This window comes from Martes martes, assembly GCF_963455335.1.
Source record: "Martes martes genome assembly, chromosome: 6".
In the NCBI taxonomy this organism is placed as follows: Eukaryota; Metazoa; Chordata; class Mammalia; order Carnivora; family Mustelidae; genus Martes; species Martes martes.
The window spans coordinates 71,094,158-71,115,224 of NC_137893.1; the positions used below are offsets into that span (position 1 = coordinate 71,094,158).

Below are 21,067 nucleotides of genomic sequence, written 5' to 3' on the forward strand. Positions count from 1 at the left end.
ATGAAGGGTGTGACACGGTGGTTCTGAACTGTGGTCCCCAAATAAGCAGCATCAGCCTCACCAGGGAACTTACTAGAAATGGAGATTCTCAGGCCCTACCTCAGACCTATTGACCTAAAAATTCTAGGGGTAAGGGTTTAGCAATCCTTGGTTTAACAAGCCCTCCAGGGGCTTCTCCTCTATACTAGAGTTTGAAAATCATGGTTTAGAAGAAGGAATTGGGTTTCAATCTTGAATTTTACCCTTCCCAAAATGCATGTTTCAAATTCTCTTTTCATGATTAAGGTATTTGGTTAGAAAGTTGCTGCTGTCAACCACTTATTCTGACAGCCATAATCCAATCTGCAGAACAATTTAAATAAGCTGTTTTAGAGAAAAAACATGGCCACTCCTAGCCCTGTGGTAGAAATTTTTGCTCAGGTCCCATATTCCTAGAAGTTAGTGAGGCTAGTTTGCTCTTTGTCAACTCCTTAATAGTCCTACTTTGACATACACCAAAGAACCTTCTCAAGATTTCACCACTACAGTTGCTAAGTTATCACTTAGGCTGCATTGTGTTTCTTAAGGAACAACAGTGATGATGGACTGATTAACTGGAAAGCTCCTTGGTCCAGTAGACTTTGTGAGAACTATGGCAGAATGCTAATTATTAAAATGTTAAGGTTTATACTTCTTAGATTTCAGGAAAGGTGGTAGATGAATGTTGGTTTTAACTAATTGTATCATGTAACTAACCACTGACCTCATTTGCATTCAAAAATCCCACTTTTCAAATTGCCAAAGGTGTAGATTTTTTTTTTTTTTATTAAGCGAATATATAAATGAGCTTTGATAGAAATGTTTTTTGAAATTTTATTGAATTTAGGTCCTGGGCCTAGATGTTATTTTTTTCTTTTATAAAGTGAGTATATAAAAGAACTTTGATTAGAGATACTTTTTGAAATTTGATTGAAGTTAGGTCCTGGGCCTACATAGTTCTAAGGGGGTAATGTGAGAGATACAGACTTACTTGTGGTCTACTCTCAAAACTAAACTTCTGCAGAGAAGAACTTGCTGGAAAAAGAATAAGAGAGGAAAGGAAAGGAAAAGATGACTGTACCCTTTGAAACATAAGCATTATGTTTTCAAAAATGAAAGTACTATGTAAGCAACTAGAAGAAATTATTAAGCCACACAAAAACGATGTTAGCAAAATGATACTGCATTAAAAAAGAAAGCATCATTTTAGTATGAGAGATGTGATTGCTCCCCTACTTTTATATTAATTTGGAAATTCTCTGAATATTTTTAAACTGAAGACGAACATGTCAGTCTCTTAGATTCAAAAGTATACACTATCAGCTCAGTACATGTTCAACAGAATTGAAAATAATTATGACATTAATATAGCTCTGAAATTTACTTATTTCTACTTTTTTCAAAGAAAATTTTAAGTAGTTTTGAAATACCTTTAAAAACAAGATAAAATTAACATAAAAGGAGATGAAGTAAAGATAAAAAATAATGTAAATCCAAAGACATATTAATAGTATCTCAGTAACCAAAGCATAGAAGAGAATATAAAAGGGATACTTAAGACGTATACAGTATCTGTAATATACAAATACATTAATCCCTCAGGAGAAACAAAGTTGTTTTTCATACTGAACCAAAAAAAATATCCTCTGATGGATAAATTCATCATGAATGACAAATACTACTATAACCTGAGCAACAGGAAAGAAGGTGTCTAGCATTTAGTAAATTCTAGTACATCTCAGTACATATGATAATGTTATGAGTTGTTTTTACATATACGTATACATACGTGTGTGTGTGTGTGTGTGTGTATTCACTCATTAATTCTATTAGTTCATGGAACAAAATATAGAGTATTGGTGATCTAATCCGGAGTCATACCAAAGTAGATTTTAAAAATTATAGGGAGATAAGAATGCCTTAGATTAATAGACCTTGATAATTTATGAAGAGATTATTACTTATAATGGAAGACAGAGGGAGTAAGGTATCCCATCTATCTAAAAATAAAACTAGACAAATGCCAGGCGAACACATTCACTTTTCCCACAGCAATTTATTGTCACTAATAAAACCTAAAAGTACTGATACTATCCCCAATTAGTGTAGTTCATTCTAAGAGAAAAAAATGGGTGTGGTTATGTCGTACAACCCACTCATGGCTTTTGGGGAGTTTTCTTTTCTTTTAAAAAAAACCTCCTGAACTGCCAAGACTTGTGGTACATATGAACTTCTCAGTCAGGGTTTCATTTGCCTCTGGCATATTCAGATTTAAACATTCAGGAAATTTTAACAGTTGGATTAGTTTTGCCAAAGTTCTTTTATAAAGTGCTGTACACATCAAGTGTGTTACCATTTACTTCAGTAGCTGCTGGAAGAAGAGAGCAGTGTCCACATTTCTCCCTGGTACAGGAGCACAGCTATCCCACATAGACCTTCATGTAAATTAGGAAAAAGCTGTCCTTTTTGTGTCTGGACAGACACAACCAGGCTGCCTGACAGATGCACAATTTAGAGAAGGGAGACACCTTTGATGATACCTATCCCTTTTCTCTGATGGATGGACTGTCGGTGATGAGAAAAACCTGGATGAAATCCCATCTCCACCTGCCCCCTCCTGGTGCCTTTGTGCAGTGCACAGACTGGATAGCGGGTACAAGGCTGAGTGAACCCATGAGCAGTGCAGACGCTGGAGTCTGTGGAAAATGGGCCAGCATTTATCCTTATGCATGGATATTTGATTGAAATCATTTCAAAATAAGTTTCCAGAATTGGCTCTAAGTATTGAGTGCTTGAGACTGAGGTAGAAGGAAAAGGGAAATTACTTGAGTATTGACCAGTGCCTTCACAGATCCAGGCAGAAATTGTTTTACTGCAATGGGATTTTTTTTTTTTTTTTTTTTTTTTTTTGTGAGGGCTGGGTGGAGAACATTTCAAGTCGCATTAATGGGAAATAAAACTGGGGAAAGCACAAAAAACTCCACATAGCAGAGGCAGACTGTAATGAGTTAATTGAGAATTTTCCAGTAGGTGTAACCTCTGTTTCAGATCCTGATATGTTTTGCCTCTGTTGCTTCTTGCAGTGGGGAATCTTTGTGAGTTTCTGTCTCTTCCTGGCTACTGATTCCTAAGAATTACCTGTCAGGATCTTCCTTGAAGGTTATCTCACGTTCTGATTTATTTGGTTATATTTCCAAGCAACATATCTAAAACATGTAACACTATGAATAATCAAAATATTTTTAAAAGAAAAAGCCCAAAGCATTTTTCCTACTTTTTAAACCTGCATGCTTGTTTACTGTTTAATAATAGAAACTTACAATTTAGAGGTCTTTTTAATATCTTCTTTAAGAGTTCTTAATCTGGGGTTTAGCCCCCAAAAGGCTTCTACTTTGATCCTCCATCATATCGGTAGATGCCAAGCACTAATTCCTGGAGAATTATGGACTAAATGCAGTGAAGCTTCTGGTAATATAGCAAGTCCAGACTCTAAGCAACAGATGTTCATTGAAACCAAGTATTTGAAAAGCCATTTTGAGAAACTAAAGTGCTGCTTTAATATACTGAGTAAAATGATAAAATTAGCTTTTTAAAAAATTAATCTTTCCAGTAGTTTTGAATACAAACAACAGCAAAGCATAAGTTTATTGATTATCTACTCATAATAGCCATTGCTCAAAAATTAAGGCATTCCTAAGGGATTGCATTCAATTCATCATGAACCCGGCCTCATAATGACTAACTCACTGCCTGTTGTCCCTTATTTAACACTGTAGATTGTAGATGGTCCACAGTTCATGTCCTTGACGATCCCAACCAAAGTATTTTTCAAAACCTGACCCTCAGATTGAGAAATGGCACTTCTTACTAAAGAAATTCCAGTCCTGTGTAATCCCTTTTTCTATTTTTCTGGTGGGAGACATGATGATTAAATTAAAGGATTCTAATACCTTCCGCATCCTGGGCAAGCTCCTTAATGAATTCTCCTAAGGAGTCTGCTCGCCTGTTGGTCCTCTCAGCATCCTGTCCAGTTTGCTCGCCATCTGCTGTCACTTTGGTAGCCTAATGATCCAAATTCAGGAAAAGCATAATTAATTGAGATGATGAAGCCACAGCAAGATAAGCTCCCACTAGCTACATTTTCCTTCAAATATAACTCTGAGCCAAAGGCAATCGATGAATTATTGATCAGATATACTGGAAATGACACCCCGTGCTCAAGTATACAATTAAACTTTATTACTTCTTCCATTAAATGGAAATCAGAGAGCTGTATTGGGTCTTTTTAGAACCCTTGCTATATGCAATGACACAGAAGAAGCGATAAAACACAATTATTTTTGAAGTATCTTTGAGGTAGAGTTGCCAAAAGTCTTTAATGGATTTTGTAGCCTCCACATGTTGCAGTTTTGTCCATATTTTATTTACTGAAAAAGTGTGGAGCGTAGCAATGATCTCTGGAGGAGGCCCAGGCAGTCTGTCTCAATAAGCTTGATCCTATAGATGCAGTCTAGATCAATACGTTAATTAAAGAAACAAAGAGGGAGAAATGCTTAGCTACTAAGTAGTAAATGCTTATTTTATAACACTCTAAAGATGCCAGGAAAACGTTAAAGAAGAATAAAGGCTAACTCTTCCCATACGTCATCACCAGAAAAGACGGCTATTAATCACAGTACCACACATCATGGTCAACAAAGTGAACCAACTCCACAAATAGCTTCACCTCCCGAAGAATATACCCACACATTTGCAACTTCCTTCACATTGAAGATGCCACGTAACACAAAGGAATCCATTTAATGTGTTTATACTTAAGATACACTATATTTGGTTAAATAAAAGGGGCATATGTAACATTCAGTTTCTTAAAAGATACAAGGTTTAGAGCACTTTGAAGTAGGTGTACAGTTTCTCTCTCGATGCATGTGCATATGCTAATAGGACTTTTTTTTTTTTTTACTAAAAAGATAGGGATAATCTAACTATAGATAATGGATCAAAGAATCACAAACTGCCTTAAAATAATTTGAAAAAGGTCCAAATTGGCAGAGTATTAATTCTCTATAATCCTGTACAGAGTGTTTGCATTCTAGACATGCCCAGAGATTCTAAATTTTTTTCTTACACATAAGTGGATTTTAGATAGAAATTAAAATAGAACTAAATGTCTGGCCAACACAGAACATCGTAAGAGATGCTATAGAAATTATACTGCCTTTTGTGATTTCCCAGGGGGCAGTAAGAGGTTGAGTTCCTGACCACTTTCAAGATTTTACATAAAAGATAGACTATAAAGTCCAACTATCATCAACTAGTTTCTCAACCTGTGAGTGTTACCATCACAAATAAAAAGATGAAAGGGTAAGATCCACTAGAAGTTTTAAAAAAAATCTCTTTAACAGTCTACAGTAAATATACAAAATTATTTGGAGGGTGCCAACCAATTGGTCAAGTAACTTTTTACATATACACTCCACATTCATATACACATACCTACAACTTTTTAAATGTTATTTTTAAATTACTAAAGTCAGCTGCTTAAGATGTGGGCCTTCTACGCTATTATAGATGTTCATCTAGACTGAACTGACTGTACTCTACAATATCACTCCTATTTTCACATATCACAGACTATACTAAGGGATTTGATTTACATTATGGTCATTTTTATTATCTTAATTATTAACGTATTACCAGCACTGTATTGCCACACATAGTGTGCATTATAACTTAAACTTAAAATTTATTCCTTGCTTTATCAATATCTTATACCACTAAAAGATCATAACTTACATATTCACACAACAAAGGCTACAAATTCTGATGCATAGCCAAAAGCATTTAATTTTTTAAAATAAATGTATATTGAGAAACTGCCTCTTTTAAATTCTGGATGATCATGAACTGGTCATGCCTTTAATTCTTCTTCCTTAATTAATTTATACAACAATATATAAGAGTCATCATTAATAAACTTGGTACTGATTATAGGAACACTCCAATAGTAAGATGTCAAGAATTCTAAATGATCCATGGTAAGAAACAAGTTAGAAGAGTTATCACGAAGACACTAGCAATCAACCTCCCCGGCTTCTGTTTAGTATGTAAAAATATGCCAAACTCTTCCCTTAGGCTCAGATCCTGCTGTCTTTACCTGGAATCAACTTCCCCTCTGTCCTTTCAATGGCTGGTTCCTTGTCTTCTGTCATCTTTCAGCTTCAGTGTCCCTTCTAGCTGTGGTCATTTCTAGGGCACCTAGCCAGGATTCCAGACTTTCCACAGAACATTTTCGTCATAGCGCCATGCATTTTAGAATTACTTAGGACTCCCTTATTTATTGGTTACCTCCCTCATTAAAGGGTAATCTGTAAGAGAGCAGGAACTTCATCTCTTTTGCTCATCACTTTATATCCAGCACCTAGTGTCCTAGTGTTATGCCTGAGAGAAAATATTGAATGAATGTTCAATAAGTTGAGCAATTACCTAATGAATCTTGCCAACCTTATTACCATTCTCTCTCTTTTTTAAGATTTTATTTATTTATTTATCTGCCAGAGAAAGAGAGTGAGAGAGTATAAGCAGGGAGAGCAGCAGGCAGAGGAGAAGCAGGCTCCCCGCTGAGCAAGGAGCCTGATGTGGGACAGGATCCCAGGATTCTGGGATCCTGACCTGAGCTGAAAGGAGACACTTAACCAACTGAGCCACCCAGGTGTCCCTTATTACCATTCTTATTGCCTGCCTTTCTATGAACACTCCCTGTTTATAATGTTGTTCCTTAACTCCTCTCCAATTATCCAAAATTAATCCAGCCTTCAAGAGTCACTTCCAACTCAACCTTCTCAGTGAAGCCATCCTTGATTATTTTGGCTTATGCTTTATTACATTTTTTCCCTTTTCTTTTCTTTCTTTCTATTAAAATTTTTCTTTTAATATGCCATGAGATATCATGATTATATATCTTTCAAAATTTTCCCAGCTGCATCTTCCAATTCTTCCAAAAGACTTCGCCAGTCTTTCCAATGCAATAAAAGATTCTGTATTATACTTCTGCCTTCCTTCTCTTTTTGAAAGTAGTATCATCCTAATGACATCAATGGTCATACATTCTTATCTAATGAGGAAAAATATTTACAAACATCAGAAACCCAGTTCTGAAACATTTGCATTAATCCTGAACTGAATTAGCATTTTCTGGCTTTAAAGAAAGGCAGCAGTTTGAACTTGTGACTTGTTGATAAACACATTTTCACTGAGGGAAGGGGAAGGGAAGGAGAGTGAATGCTGCATTTCTCTATTGGCCCCAAAGTGCTAAATCTCACAAAGGGATACTTCCAAAGCAAACACGCAATGGTGATTTTAAAACTTCCACAGCATCACAACAATGAAGCAGACAGTAATTAAACACCTACCAATTTTTTTCCCTCAAAACAAACTAAAAAACAACAAAAAAATGTAAACAGGAGGATAGCTCTATTTTTGCTGTTTCTCCAATCATGTTAGAAGGGTCTCAAATTCAATGATCAAAAAAATTTCAAATAGAAGTATTTTCATTTTAAGATGTTCCCCCTTTTCTCCCCCTCCCTCAGACATTTAACTTGAAAGAATGGGCCTTCTTACATATTAATTTTATACATACTTGAAGCAGCAGGAACTATCAATAATTTGGCATTTCTGTTTATAGTAGCTCCAATAGTTTTTTTAAATTTCACAAAGCTATTATCCAGTGTTGCTCCAAAATAGAGATTGTAGATTCTAGGTAGCAAAGATTTTTTTTTTTAAGATTTATTTGAGAGGGAGAGAGAGAGAGAGAGAATGTGAGCAGGGGGGGAGAACCTCAAGCAGACTCCCTGCCCATTGGAGAGCCAGATGCAGAGCTTGATCTCACGATCCATGAGATCATGATCTCAGCTGAGACCTAGAGTCTGACACTTACTGAGCAGCCCAGGCACCCAACATAACATTCTGAAATCAATGTTTAGTCAAAGAAATGTGAAGCAGGGCGTTACACTAAATTTTTGGATTCGATACACTAAAAAAATATGTGAAACCTAGGAAAAGTTTCCTCACATTTTAAAGAAGAAATAGAGACCTGCAAAATCTGACTTTTATTTGTATGAATTTTACACACTGTACAGATCTGTGGCATCTGCTAACGGCAGCAGATGTGCACATATTTATCCCTGCCTTGTATCCCCACCCCCAACCATCTCCTACCTAATACCAGCTATCATGCATAGGAGCCCAAGTCATCGGAGACAACCAGTAAATGCAGTGTGGTGGCCTGCTGCGAAACATCAGAGAAAAAAAAAAGTCCCTTTCCAGCTTCATCAAAGTTTTGGTGTAGAAGAAAACTGACAGCCAAGTTCTCATTCTTCTCAGAAGCAAACTATGTTCGCAGCACAAGTCCTTCAGGAAATCCTAGTGCCTTTAATCTTTCTGTGGCTTCTTAGTCTGGAGGTGCTCAATGAGCGTAGCTCACAGACTCACTTGCACCTACTGCAACTCCACCACTGTCGCTACCCCCCCACCCCCGCCCTGGCTCCTTGACCCACCTACTTCTTAAACTGGTCCATTTAACACCAGAATCAAATGTTCCTGGGTTTGGCTAATTTGCTGCAGGAGTTGAGAATGTTCTTGGCCTCTTGCTGCAATGCTAGAGGCAGGGAAGGATTCTGTTGAGTCATTTGTCTCATCTGTTGAAACTGAGACTGATCCCTAGGAATTCAAGTGGTCTTCTCCAGAACTTGTTGTAGGGTTGCTGCAGCTGCAGCCACTGAAGACTGAGGAGTCAGCCCCCGTGCCAGCTGCTGAGGAGAGAATCAACCACAGCCCAACTTTCTCTATCTCCAGGATTCCCATAGAAAGAGGCCCCACTACTCTGTCAGGGTAGTTAGAACAGGCTCTCAGAGCTGCAATCATTTGCTGGCCTTCATGACCCATGGACATGATCTTGGTTACTATGTTCTCACAAGACTGCCCTGTGACACACACACACCTGTTGCATCTTCAAACGGTTTGGCCAAGAAGACTCTCCTGATGTACCCTCCGTTGATAGTGGGCTTATAGCCACTGGTGCTTCTGCTGGCTTTTCTGTAGGGTTTTCTTGTTTCACTGCCCCGAGAGGTGCAGGTGTGGGAGAAGGAGCTGAAGCAGGGGCATGGGTGGGGCCCCAAGCCACAGCCCACACCAGGGTGGAGCTAACAGTGGTGCCATGGCAGAATGTGATGGCTGGATTGTAGCTGGTGCTGGTGCTGTGACAGCTTTAGGTATTGCCACCATAAGCGCCTCCAGGTTTCTTCATCAATTTGATATTCTTTTAGACCAGTATCATCATGGAGGACTTTGCCAGAATAAATTAATTTTTGACCTACTATAGGAAAGGCATCTTTCTCCCTTTTCAGACTCAACCTTCTCTTTGGTGACTTCATTGTCTCCCTGGGGTCAATGTCAGTCCTGTTGCTGGACGGTCTGAAGGCTAACCTGCTTGGTGCAACCAGGTAGCTCCACACTGGGTCTGCTGGCCACTGGGTAGGACCCTTTCTTAGATTTTTAAAAACAACTATCATTACCACCATTCATGACTATGTTGAGTAATTACTTTGTTAGGTATTTTGCCATGTCTATCTCTGTCCTTCGGGCTGAGGCTAGGTCTTATTTATTTATTTATTTATTCATTCATTCCTCAGAGTGCCAGGCATAGTAGATACTGAGTGATTAGCTGGTATATTGAGTTATCTACAAATCCCTTTGAAGTTCCAACATCTGTTGGAGGAAACAAACAAACAAATCTCTATGCCTTCCCAATACCATGCAAACTGGCCTTCTGCCAGGTGCTAGGCTTGCCAGTGAATGTGGATGGCTGGGCAGTTTCTGGGTGTTTTTCAGAGCCTAATGGGAAGCTTGTTTAGGAGGAGAGCCAGGCACAAGACCCTCAGTCCCAACCACACTTCATTCTTGTCACTGGCCTCATGGTCATTAAAGACTAACCTGCAGTTACACACCAAATAGCTCGTGGGTGCAGGCAGGGGTGGGATTGGGATGAGGCAGAACTCTTTAGGGCCAGCACAGTGCTTACTGGGGAAGAAGGTAGCCTTCCCCTGCAGAGATAAGAAGAGCCGCCCCTCTCGGCGGCGCTCCAGAAGTGGAGGAAATGCGAGGTTCCTGGCAAAAAAAAGGCATTGACTCATGGTATTAGCTCTCTAAAAGGTGAGTGATAATGTCAGGCTCAACCATACCCTGGATTGATATGTGTGTTCAGAAGGGCTTGTAATATTCTCTTGTGTCTCATTTACCATTCCTGCCTTTAAAGATACAGAGAAGGCATAATCCCTATTATTATACTGACGAAAGAGTAGTTATGGAGAGGGTAAGTGACTCCTCTGAACTCATATAGACAGGGAATTGGGGGCAAAACACAAATTTTCTCACAGCTTTATATTTTGTCCATTTCAAGCACTAACTTACATTATGCTAATATCCGGGAAGACTAGGAAAATACATGAAAAAGTTGAGCATTCTGGATGGGAGGAGGGATGCTGCTTGAGCTCAGGTAGTGCTTGAAGTATATCACCTTAATGTTTTAGTAAATTAACATATTTAAAAATCCATGGCAGAACATCATATACATACATTTTTAAAAGTCATGTCTTATTACACAGTAATTAAATTGAAGAGTCACCCTTGTCAAAACCACCCATGAGAGACTCCATAAAGGAAGCCTATGACAAATGCACTATCACCTATGCAGAGTGGTGACAGATAGCAGTATCATGGTGAAATTCATGACAATCGGTTTCACCCAGGACAGGCTATTGATAATGTTACAGATGAATGCTAACTACTACATGATAGGAGCTCTCTGTCTGATTCAGTTTGGCTCTTCTTGCATCTTGTTAAATTGCCATCCCATCCCTTAGTCATATTCCCTCCTGTTCACTATTATCTTGTCCTTTGTCCTTCTCATTTATCCTACTATGTCATACAATCTTCCGTTCATTCTCTATCTTTGATTTTCTTATTTTTAAATCCTCTTACCTCAGTTCTACAATCTTTCCAGTGTTTCTTTCTGATGCCTTAAGCAGTACCTTGTGTACCTCTTTTACCTTTGATTATCTTTTTTTAAATTCAAGTTCACTAAACTAGGTATTTTTTCGTTCTATTTTTCTTTTTCCTTTTTTTGGGAGTATTTATATTAGACAGCATGCATTACCATTAGGTATGCATTAATTTACTTCTGAACAATGTAGCTGTTACTTTCTTGCTTTAGCTCAAGCAGTTCTCACTGTGCCTCTTGAAATCTGCACATAATTTTCTTGGTTGGATATTACTCGTGTCTTTCATTTTCTGCTTTCTTTATGTTAAAACTAGAATTTAATGGGGCAAATCTAACTAGTGAATAGACAACATTGCTTAGATGCCATTCGCTTTTGCATTTGCAGACTTATATGGCTTCCTGCTAAAATTAAATTTCAGATCTAATCATTTATATGATATTTTCAAGGGTCATCTTCAAAAACTACCAGTTTTGTATATCTAAGTGTCAGTGAAGTACTCCTCAGGCAAGCTATTAGGCAATACACAAAGAAAGCAATAGGGAGAAGCCAGGTGGCTCTCTGGAATGGAAATAAGTGACTTCTATACAATTTCTCCCTAAATAGTTCAGGTGTCAGTTTTAAGAGTTCCAGACTGAACAAGTATGATGTGCTTGATATTCTCTTTCTCTCTCTTTTAAAATATAATAGCAGAAATAAAAAACATTGCTGACAACTTAAACTTCTTAACACTATAAATAAGGTAAACATACAATATTGTTGGCACTTAAGTCATTTAAAAAGTAGTTCATCATTTCCATAATAATTTGATTTAAATTTGATTTTAAATAGGCAGTAAAAGACAATGCAAATAAAGCTGAATTCTGATATTTTATATAGTTCAGTTTATTACATATTATTCTTACCTTATGGATAAACCTTTAGGAGATGTTTATCAAAGGAAGTAAAACATCCAACTGAAGATAATTATAAATACATGCCTAATTTTAGTGTATTTTGAGACATTAAAAAATCAATGCTTATTTTGAGTTTTTCTACTTGTCATCTAGTTTGTTCAAATGCTATTAAATTATTCACAGTTAATTAATTAAACAAATTACTGAACTACTGTGTGCATGACATTGGTGATAGTGTGGTGAGAAAAAAAAAAATTAAAGGACACACCTCCTGTGCTTTTCAAGCCTATAGTCTGATAGAGTAGAGAAGTATTTGTTGAGTGATCATGAAAATAAATTTATAATTACAAACTGAAGAAAAAGTACAGTAGTATAAGACAGTAGTATAAGACACCTAAAATGTCTCTCATAGGGCAGGGTTCCATAAGCTGAGGTTTGAAAGGTGAACTGGAATGAATAGAAGTTAACAAGGTACAGGAGAAGGTGATTTACTTCAAAGGTTAAGAAAACATGTGAAAAGGCTGTGGTGGGATGAGGTAACTGAAGGGCAGTATGGCTGGAATGCAGATGGCTGGAAGCACAGGTGGCAGGAGATTCGGCCAGCAAGAGGATAGGCTTTAACCTAAGAGCAATGAAAAGTTGGGAGGATGAGTTTAAGCACTCAGGTGACATCTTCAAATCTGGAATAGCAAAAGTGTATTCCGGCTACACTGTAGAGAACAGAGTGGAAGGAAAACAAGAGTAAAAGCAGAAGTAGTAGCTAGAAAGCCACTATGGTCATTTCAAACTAAAGATTATGGAGATGGAATGCGAGTTGGGTAGTGAAGAGGAGATCTGTACAAGAAGAGCAGTCCCCTGCATTTGGTAATGGGTTGAATAAGTGGGAGTCCCATGAGGAAGAGAAAGGACAAAGGAAAATTTCTAGCTTTCTGGCTTATATGTTAAATGCATCAGGGTCCAGATAACCAGGTTGCAAACATGGGGAAAGATGAGGTTGGGCAGTTAAGCAAGAATCAGATCACAATGGAAGAGCATCATATGTCATACTAAACAAAATGGAGAGCTGTTGTAGAATTTGAAGGAGAGTGACATGACAAGATCCATGATTTGGAGAGTTTACTCTGTCATATGATTAATAATTGGTTGGAGTTGGAGATAGCTTAGAGAGAGAGATCATACAAGGAAACTGAACTGGATACGGTTGAAAATGAAGGTAGAGTAAAAGGTAACTTATTAATGGGTGGGAGGGGGGAGAATTGGCTACATATTGGAGGACAAATTACTGAGATGCTCTAAACAGGAGAAAGTAGGGTTTGAAGAGGAAGATGATGAGTTTAATTTGAGATGTCCAATCAGCAGCTAGGTTTTTGGGACTGAAGCAGAATAAAGTCTGTCTTGAAAATATAGATTTTGGGGGCACCTGGATGGCTCAGTGGGTTAAGCCTCTGCTTTCAGCTCAGGTCATGGTTTTAGGGTACTGGGGTTGGGCCCCACATTCGGGCTCCCTGCTCAGCAGGGAGCCTGCTTTCCCCCTGTCTCTGCCTGCCTCTTTGCCTACTTGTGATCTCTCTCTGTGTCAAATAAATAAATAAAATATTTAAAAAAAGAAAATATAGATTTTTGAATCATCAGCATACACATGGCAATTAAAGCCCAAAGAAAGAATTTACAAGTGAGAAAAGATGTAGATTGATGACTGCACCCCAAGAAAACCAACTCTTAAGGGATGGGCAGAGTAAGAGCCTGAGAATAAAAGGACAGAGAATTAAGAGCAAACTAGAGGAGAATAGGTCAAGAAGGAAGGAAGGGTCAAAAATGACGATTGCTAAAGTGGGTTCAAATAAATTAAAGTTTTATTGGACTTAATGACCAACTTGTCATTGGTTATCGTCTAGAAATAGCTTTAGTAGCAAGCTTGGAGAGGAAATTTAAATTGCAGTGGAGTGAGAAGTGAATGCAGAACTGTCTCCAAGGCTTTCAAAAACTTTGGCTGTGAAACAGAAGAGAGAACTAAGAACAGTAGCTATGGAGGTATGTGGAGTTGGCATCAAAAAGCATCTCAGTAGTTACCCACGTTGTAGGACAGTTCAAATATGCTGAATTTAATTCCTATGTTCAAGAAACTTACATTTCAAGAGGGAAATCAGATGGCAATAAATCAAAATACACTGAAAGAGATATGTGATTATGTAATATTTTGCCTATGTAATATTTGCACTATAAATTATACAAAATGCATGTTAAGTGTTAGTTTGGGGAGGAATATGATTCTCTTTATCACAGTATTAGAGAACTAGATTGCTCCATGAAAAAAATGAGCATAAAATATGTAAGCACTTGTAGGAGAAAGGGCAAGCTCCTACACCAGCTATGTAGGATGAGACTCACCAAATGCTTTAACAAATCTAACAAATGCATTATTCATAAAGCAACTGGTTAACCAACAAAGAAGAAAAGAAAGAGCATCAAAAAGACTGGCTAGTCTCCCTGCATTCTACCATCAGCTGGACCAAGGATCAGTCTATTCAACTACCAAAACATGTTTTAATTATTCAGAAGTCATAAAGCTCTTCAAGGATCAGGACATAGTCTAAGCTATTTTAAAAGATGATTTCCCCAATAAGAGAGTGCTTTCAAAACTATTCATAACACTTTGTGAAAAGAAAGTTTTATGTGGAAGGAGGAAAGATGGCAGAGGAGTAGCAGACTGAAATGACATGAGGTCCCAGGAGTTCAGTTAGATAGTTATCAAACCATTCTGAACACCTGAAAACTCAACAGGAGATAGAAGAGAAGAAGAGCAGGAATTCTAGGAACAGAAAACCGATGACTTTCTGGAAAGTAGGACATGTGGAGAAGTGAATCCGAAATGACAGGAAGATAGACCGTGGGGAGGGGGAGGCCGGCTCCCAGCATGCAGTGGAGCAGCGGGGCACAAAATCGGAACTTTTAGAAGTCTGCTCCACTGAGGGACATGGCTCCAGAGGCTAAGTGGGGGTGGAACCCTTGTGGGGAGAGCGTGGTCTCAGGTCCCGCTGGTTCTCAGAAGGATCAGGGGTGTCTGAGTGTGGCAGAACTCCCCAGTATCAGAGCAGGGAAGCTGACTACAGAGCTAGAGCTCTCAGATTGAGGTTACCTTAAACCAGATCCAAGGCACAGTAAGACCACTGCTCTTTGAGCAGTGACCCCACAAGTGGCAGATCAGAGAGACCCCCTCCTTCCTTCTCTGGAAGGAGTGGTGCAGGAGCATGTGGCATGAATCTGCTGGATTTGGAGACTCCAAACAGGGCTGTGCACCAGAGATAGAAATGCTCAGTCACAGGTTGAGTGAGCTTGGAGTGCAGCCGGAGACTAGGGAGATGGGAGGGATTGACCATTTTTCTCTGATGGCACACTGAGAAGTAGGGCCACAAGCTCTCAGCTCTTCCAGGCTGGAGATTGGGAAGCCGCCATTTTCATTCCTGTTCTCTAGAGGTCTACAGAAAGTGTTCAGGGAACAAAAGCTCGCAAGAGTGAACCCGAGCAGACTGCTTTAGCCTGGCCCCTGGCAAAGGTGGTGCAATTCCACCTTGGGCAAAAACATTTGAGACTCATGGCAACAGTCCCCTCCCCCAGAAGATCAGCAAGATCAGCAAGAAGATCCAGTCAAGACAAAGTTCAGCGATCAATAAGAACAGCAGAACTCTAGAGCTAAGGGAAAGCAATGCATAGAATTCATGACTTTTTCCCCATGATCCCTTAGTCTTGCAAAGTTAATTTTTTCAATTTTATTTTTTCTTATTCCATTTTTTTAACTTTTGCTCTTTCTTTTTTTAATGTTTTTTAACTAGTTTAACTTAACAATACCTTTCATAAAAAAACTTTCTAAATCTTCATTGTTACAGCCATATTTTATCCCTTCATTATATTTAACCTTATTTTTTGTATACATATAGATGTTTTTTCTTTAAAATTTTGGTATATAATTTCTTCTAATAGATCAAAATATACCCTAAATCTAGCACATGGCTTTGTTCTAGTCTCCAGCCTGATCATATTCTCTTATCTCTTTGTTTTTCTTTTTCCAACCAACTTATCAATTCCTTTAAAAATTGTTTTAAAAAAATTTTCATATTTACAGTCGTAGTCGATCCCTTCATTGTGTTTACCCTTATTTTTGTATATATATATGTTTTTCTTTTTTTAATATTTTGGGAGGTATTTTCTTCTAAGAGACCAGAACACACCCAAAATCAAGTGGCTGGCTCTGTAATATTCACCAGTCTAATTTTATATATATATATATATATATATATATATATATATATATATATGTACACACACACACACACATATATTTAAAAATATATATATGCTTTTTAAAATTATTTTTATTTTTATTTCTTTTTTCCCCCTTTCTTCTCCCCCCAGTTTTGGGTCTCTTCTGATTTAGTTAGCGTACATTTTTCTGGAGTCTTTGCCAGCCTTTTAGTGTTTTATTCTCCTGTGCATATAATCTTATCTGGATAAAATGAAAAGGTGGAAAAACTCACCACAAAACAAAAACAAAAACAAAACAAAACAAAAAAACAAGAGGCAGTACTGATGGCTAGGGACCTAATCAATACGGACATTGGTAATGTCAGAACTAGAGTTCAGAATGATGATTATCAAGGTGTTAGCTGGGCTCAAAAAAGGCGTGGAAGATATTAGAGAAACACATTCTGGAGAAATAAAATCCCTTTCTGGAGAAATAAAAGAACCAAAGTCTAACCAATTGAAATTTAAAAAGCTATTAATGAGGTGCAATAAAAAATGGAGTCTCTTACTGCTAGGATAAATGAGGCAGAAGAGAGAATTAGTGATACAGAAGATGAAATGACAGAGAATAAAGAAGCTGGGCAAAAGAGAGACAAACAACTACTGGACCACGAGGGAAGAATTCAAGAGGTAAGTGAAACTGAAGATGAAACAGTATTAGAATAATTGGGATCCCAGAAGAAGAAAGAGAGAGAAGGGCAGAAAGTATATTGGAGCAAATTATAGCAGGGAATTTCCCTAATACAGTAAAAAGAACACACATCAAAATCCAGGAGGCACAGAGAATTGCCCTCAAAACCAATAAAAATAGGTCCACACCCTGTCATCTAATAGTAAAACTTACAAGTCGTAGTGACAAAGAGAAAATCCTGAAAGCAGCTTGGGACAAGAAGTCTTTAACATACAATGGTAGAAATGTTAGATTGGCAGCAGACTTATCCATAGAGACCTGGCAGGCCAGAAAGAACTGGCATGATATATTCAAAGCACTAAATGAGAAAAATATGCAGCCAAGAACACATGCAGCTAGGCTGTCACTGAAAATAGAAGGAGAGCTAAAAAGCTTCAAGGACAAACAAAAATTAAAAGAACTTGCAAACACCAAACCAGCCCTACAGGAAATATTGAAAGGGGTCCTCTAAGCAGAGAGCCTAAAAGTAGATCAGAAAGGAACAGAGACAATATACAGTAGTAGTCATGTTACAGGATACAATGGCACTAAATTCATATCTTTCAATAGTTACCCTGAATGTATATGAGCTAAATGCCCCAGTCAGAAGACACAGGATATCAGAATGGATAAACAAAACAAAACAAAACAAAACAAGACCCATTGATATGCTGTCTATAAGAAACTCATTTTAGACCCAAAGACACCTCCAGATTTAAAGTGAGGGGGTGGAAAACAATTTATCATGCTAACAGACATCAAAAGAAAGCTGGGGTGGCAATCCTTATATCAGATAAATTAGACTTTAAGCCAAAGACTATAATAAGAGATGAGGAAGGACACTATATCATACTTAAAGAGTCCGTCCAACAAGAAGATCTAACAATTTTAAATATCTATGCCCCTCACATGGGAGCAGCCAATTATATAAACCAATTAATAATAAAATCAAAGAAACACATTGACAATAATACAGTAATAGTAGGGGACTCTAACACCCTCATTGAAATGGACAGGTCATCCAATCAAAAGATCAACAAGGAAACAAAGGCTTTAAATGACACACTGGACCAGATGGATATCACAGATATATTCAGAACATTCCATCCCAAAGCAATAGAATATATATTCTTCTCTAGTGCACATGGAACATTCTCCAGAATAGATCACACTCTGGGTCATAAATCAGGTCTCAACAGGTACCAAAAGATTGGGATCATTCCTTGCATATTTTCAGACCACAATACTCTGAAGCTAGAACTCAATCACAAGAGGAAAGTTCGAAAGAACTCAAATACCTGGAGGCTAAAAAGCATCCTACTAAAGAATGAACGGGTCAACCAAGAAATTAAAGAAGAATTGAAAAAATTCATGGAAACAAGTGAAAATGAAAACACAACTGTTCAAAATCTATGGGACACAGCAAAGGCAGTCCTGAGAGGAAAGTATATAGTGATGCAAGCCTTTCTCAAGAAACAAGAAAGGTCTCAAGTATACAACTTAACCCTACACCTAAAGGAGCTGGAGAAAGAACAGCAAAGAAAACCTAAACCCAGCAGGAGAAGAGAAATCATAAAGATCAGAGCAGAAATCAATGAAATAGAAACCAAAAGAACATTAGAACAAATCAATGAAACTAGGAGCTGGTTCTTTGAAAGAATTAATAAGATTGATAAACCCCTGTCCAGACTTATCAGAAAGAAAAAAAGAAAGGACCCAAATAAATAAAATCATGAATGAAAGAGGAGCGATCACAACCAACACCAAAGAAATACAAACAATTATAAGAACATATTATGAGCAACCATATGCCAGCAAATTTGACAATCTGGAAGAAATGGATGCATTCCTAGAGGAATATAAACTACCAAACTGAACGAGGAAGAAATAGAAAACCTGAACAGAGCCATATCCAGTAAGGAGATTGAAGTAGTCATCAAAAATCTCCCAACAAACAAGAGCCCAGGGCCAGACAACTTCACAGGGGAATTCTATCAAACTTTAAAGAAGAATTAATACCTATTCTGAAACTGTTCCAAAAAATAGAAATGGAAGGAAAACTACCAAACTCATTTTTTGAGGCCAGAATTACCTTGATCCCAAAACCAAACAAAGACCCCACCAAAAAAGGAGAATTACAGACCAATATCCTTGATGAACATGGATGTGAAAATCCTCACCAAAATCCTAGCCAATAGGATCCAACAGTATATTAAAAGGATTATTCACCATGACCAAGTGAGATTTATTCCTGGGCTGCAAGGTTGGTTCAACATCTGCAAATCAGTGAATGTGATACAATACATTAATAAAAGAAAGAACAAGAACCATATGATACTCTCAATAGATGCTAAAAAACATTTGACAAAGTACGGCATAATTTCTTGATCAAAAATCTTCAAAGTGTAGGGATAGAGGGTACATACCTCAATATCATCAAAGCCATCTATGAAAAACCCACAGCGAATATTGTTCTCAATGGGGAAAAACTGAGAGCTTTTCCCCTAAGGTCAGGAACACAGCAGGGATGTCCACTATCATCAGTGCTATTCAAAATGGTACTAGAAGTCCTAGCCTTGGCAATCAGACAACAAAAAGAAATAAAAGGCATCCGAATTGACAGAGAGGAATCAAACTACTACTCTTTGCAGATGATATGATACTTGATGTGGAAAACTCAAAAGACTCCACTCCAAAATTGTTAGAACTCATACAGGAATTCAGTAAAGTGACAGGATATAAAATCAGTGCACAGAAATTAGTTGCATTTCTTTACACAAACAACAAGACAGAAGAAAGAGAAATTAAGGAGTCAATCCCATTTACAACTGCACCAAAACCCACAAGATACCTAGGTATAAACCTAACCAAACAGGCAAAGAATCTGTACTCAGAAAACTATAAAGTACTCATGAAAGAAATTGAGGAGACACAAATGGAAAATGTTCCATACTCATGGATTGGAAGAACAAGTATTGTGAAAATGTCTACAAAACCTAAAGCAATCTACACATTTAATAAAATCCCTATCAAAATACCACCATTTTTTTCCCCAAAGAAATGGGAAAAAAAAAACCCTAAAATTCATGTGGAACTAGAAAAGACCCCCAAATAGCGAGAGGAATGTTGAAAAAGAAAGCCGAAGTTGGTGGCATCACAATTCCACACTTCAAGCTCTATTACAAAGCTGTCATCAAGACAGTATGGTACTGGCACAAAACCAGACACACAGATTAATGGAACAGAGTAGAGAGCCCAGAAATAGACCCTCAACTCTATGGTCAACTAATCTTTGACAAAGCAGGAAAGAATGTCCAATGGAAAAAAAAACAAGTGTCTTCAAGAAATGATGTTGGGAAAATTGGACAGCCACATGGAGAAGAATGAAACTGGACCATTTCCTTACACCACACACAAAAACAGACTCCAAATGGAAGAAAGACATCAATGTGAAACAGGAATCCAAGAAAATCTTTGAGGAGAACACAGGCAGCAACCTCTTTGACCTCAGCTGCAGCAACTTCTTCCTAGACACATCGCCAAAGGCAAGAGAAGCAAGGGCAAAAATGAACTATTGGGACTTCATCAAGATCAAAAGCTTCTGCACAGCAAAGGAAACAGTCAACAAAACCAAAAGACAACTGACAGAATGGGAGAAGATATTTGCAAACGACATATCAGATAAAGGGCTAGTATCCAAAATCTATAAAGAACTTATCAAACTCAACACCCAAAGAACAAATAATCCAACCAAGAAATGGGCAAAGGACATGAACACACATTTCTGCAAAGAAGACATCCAGATGGCCAACAGACACATGAAAAAGTGCTCAACATCACTCGGCATCAGAAAAATACAAATCAAAACCACAATGAGATTCCACCTCACACCAGTCAGAATGGCTAAAATTAACAAATCAGGAAATGACAGATGTTGAAGATGGGGAGAAAGGGGAACCCTCCTACACTGTTGGTGGGAATGCAAGCGGTGCAGCCACTCTGGAAAACAGCATGGAGGTTCCTCAAAAAGTTGAAAATAGAGCTACTCTACAACCCAGCAATCGCAATACTGGGTATTTACCCTAAAGATACAAATGTAGTGATCTGAAGGGGCACGTGCACCAAAATGT

The 21,067-nt window shown here is 37.8% G+C and overlaps 1 protein-coding gene across 2 annotated transcripts in view; it reads right to left on the reverse strand.

Moving 5' to 3' along the window:
* The window catches only part of LAMA2 (laminin subunit alpha 2), a gene marked incomplete at its 5' end in the record, with an annotated part of 635,124 nt that overhangs the window by 127,080 nt on the left and 486,977 nt on the right, over positions 1-21,067 (reverse strand). For both annotated transcript variants that reach the window (XM_080805462.1, XM_080805461.1), the window contains one exon: positions 3,969-4,080. In XM_080805462.1, the coding sequence (XP_080661588.1) occupies positions 3,969-4,080 (112 nt within the window). The remainder of the gene's footprint in view (positions 1-3,968; positions 4,081-21,067) is intronic.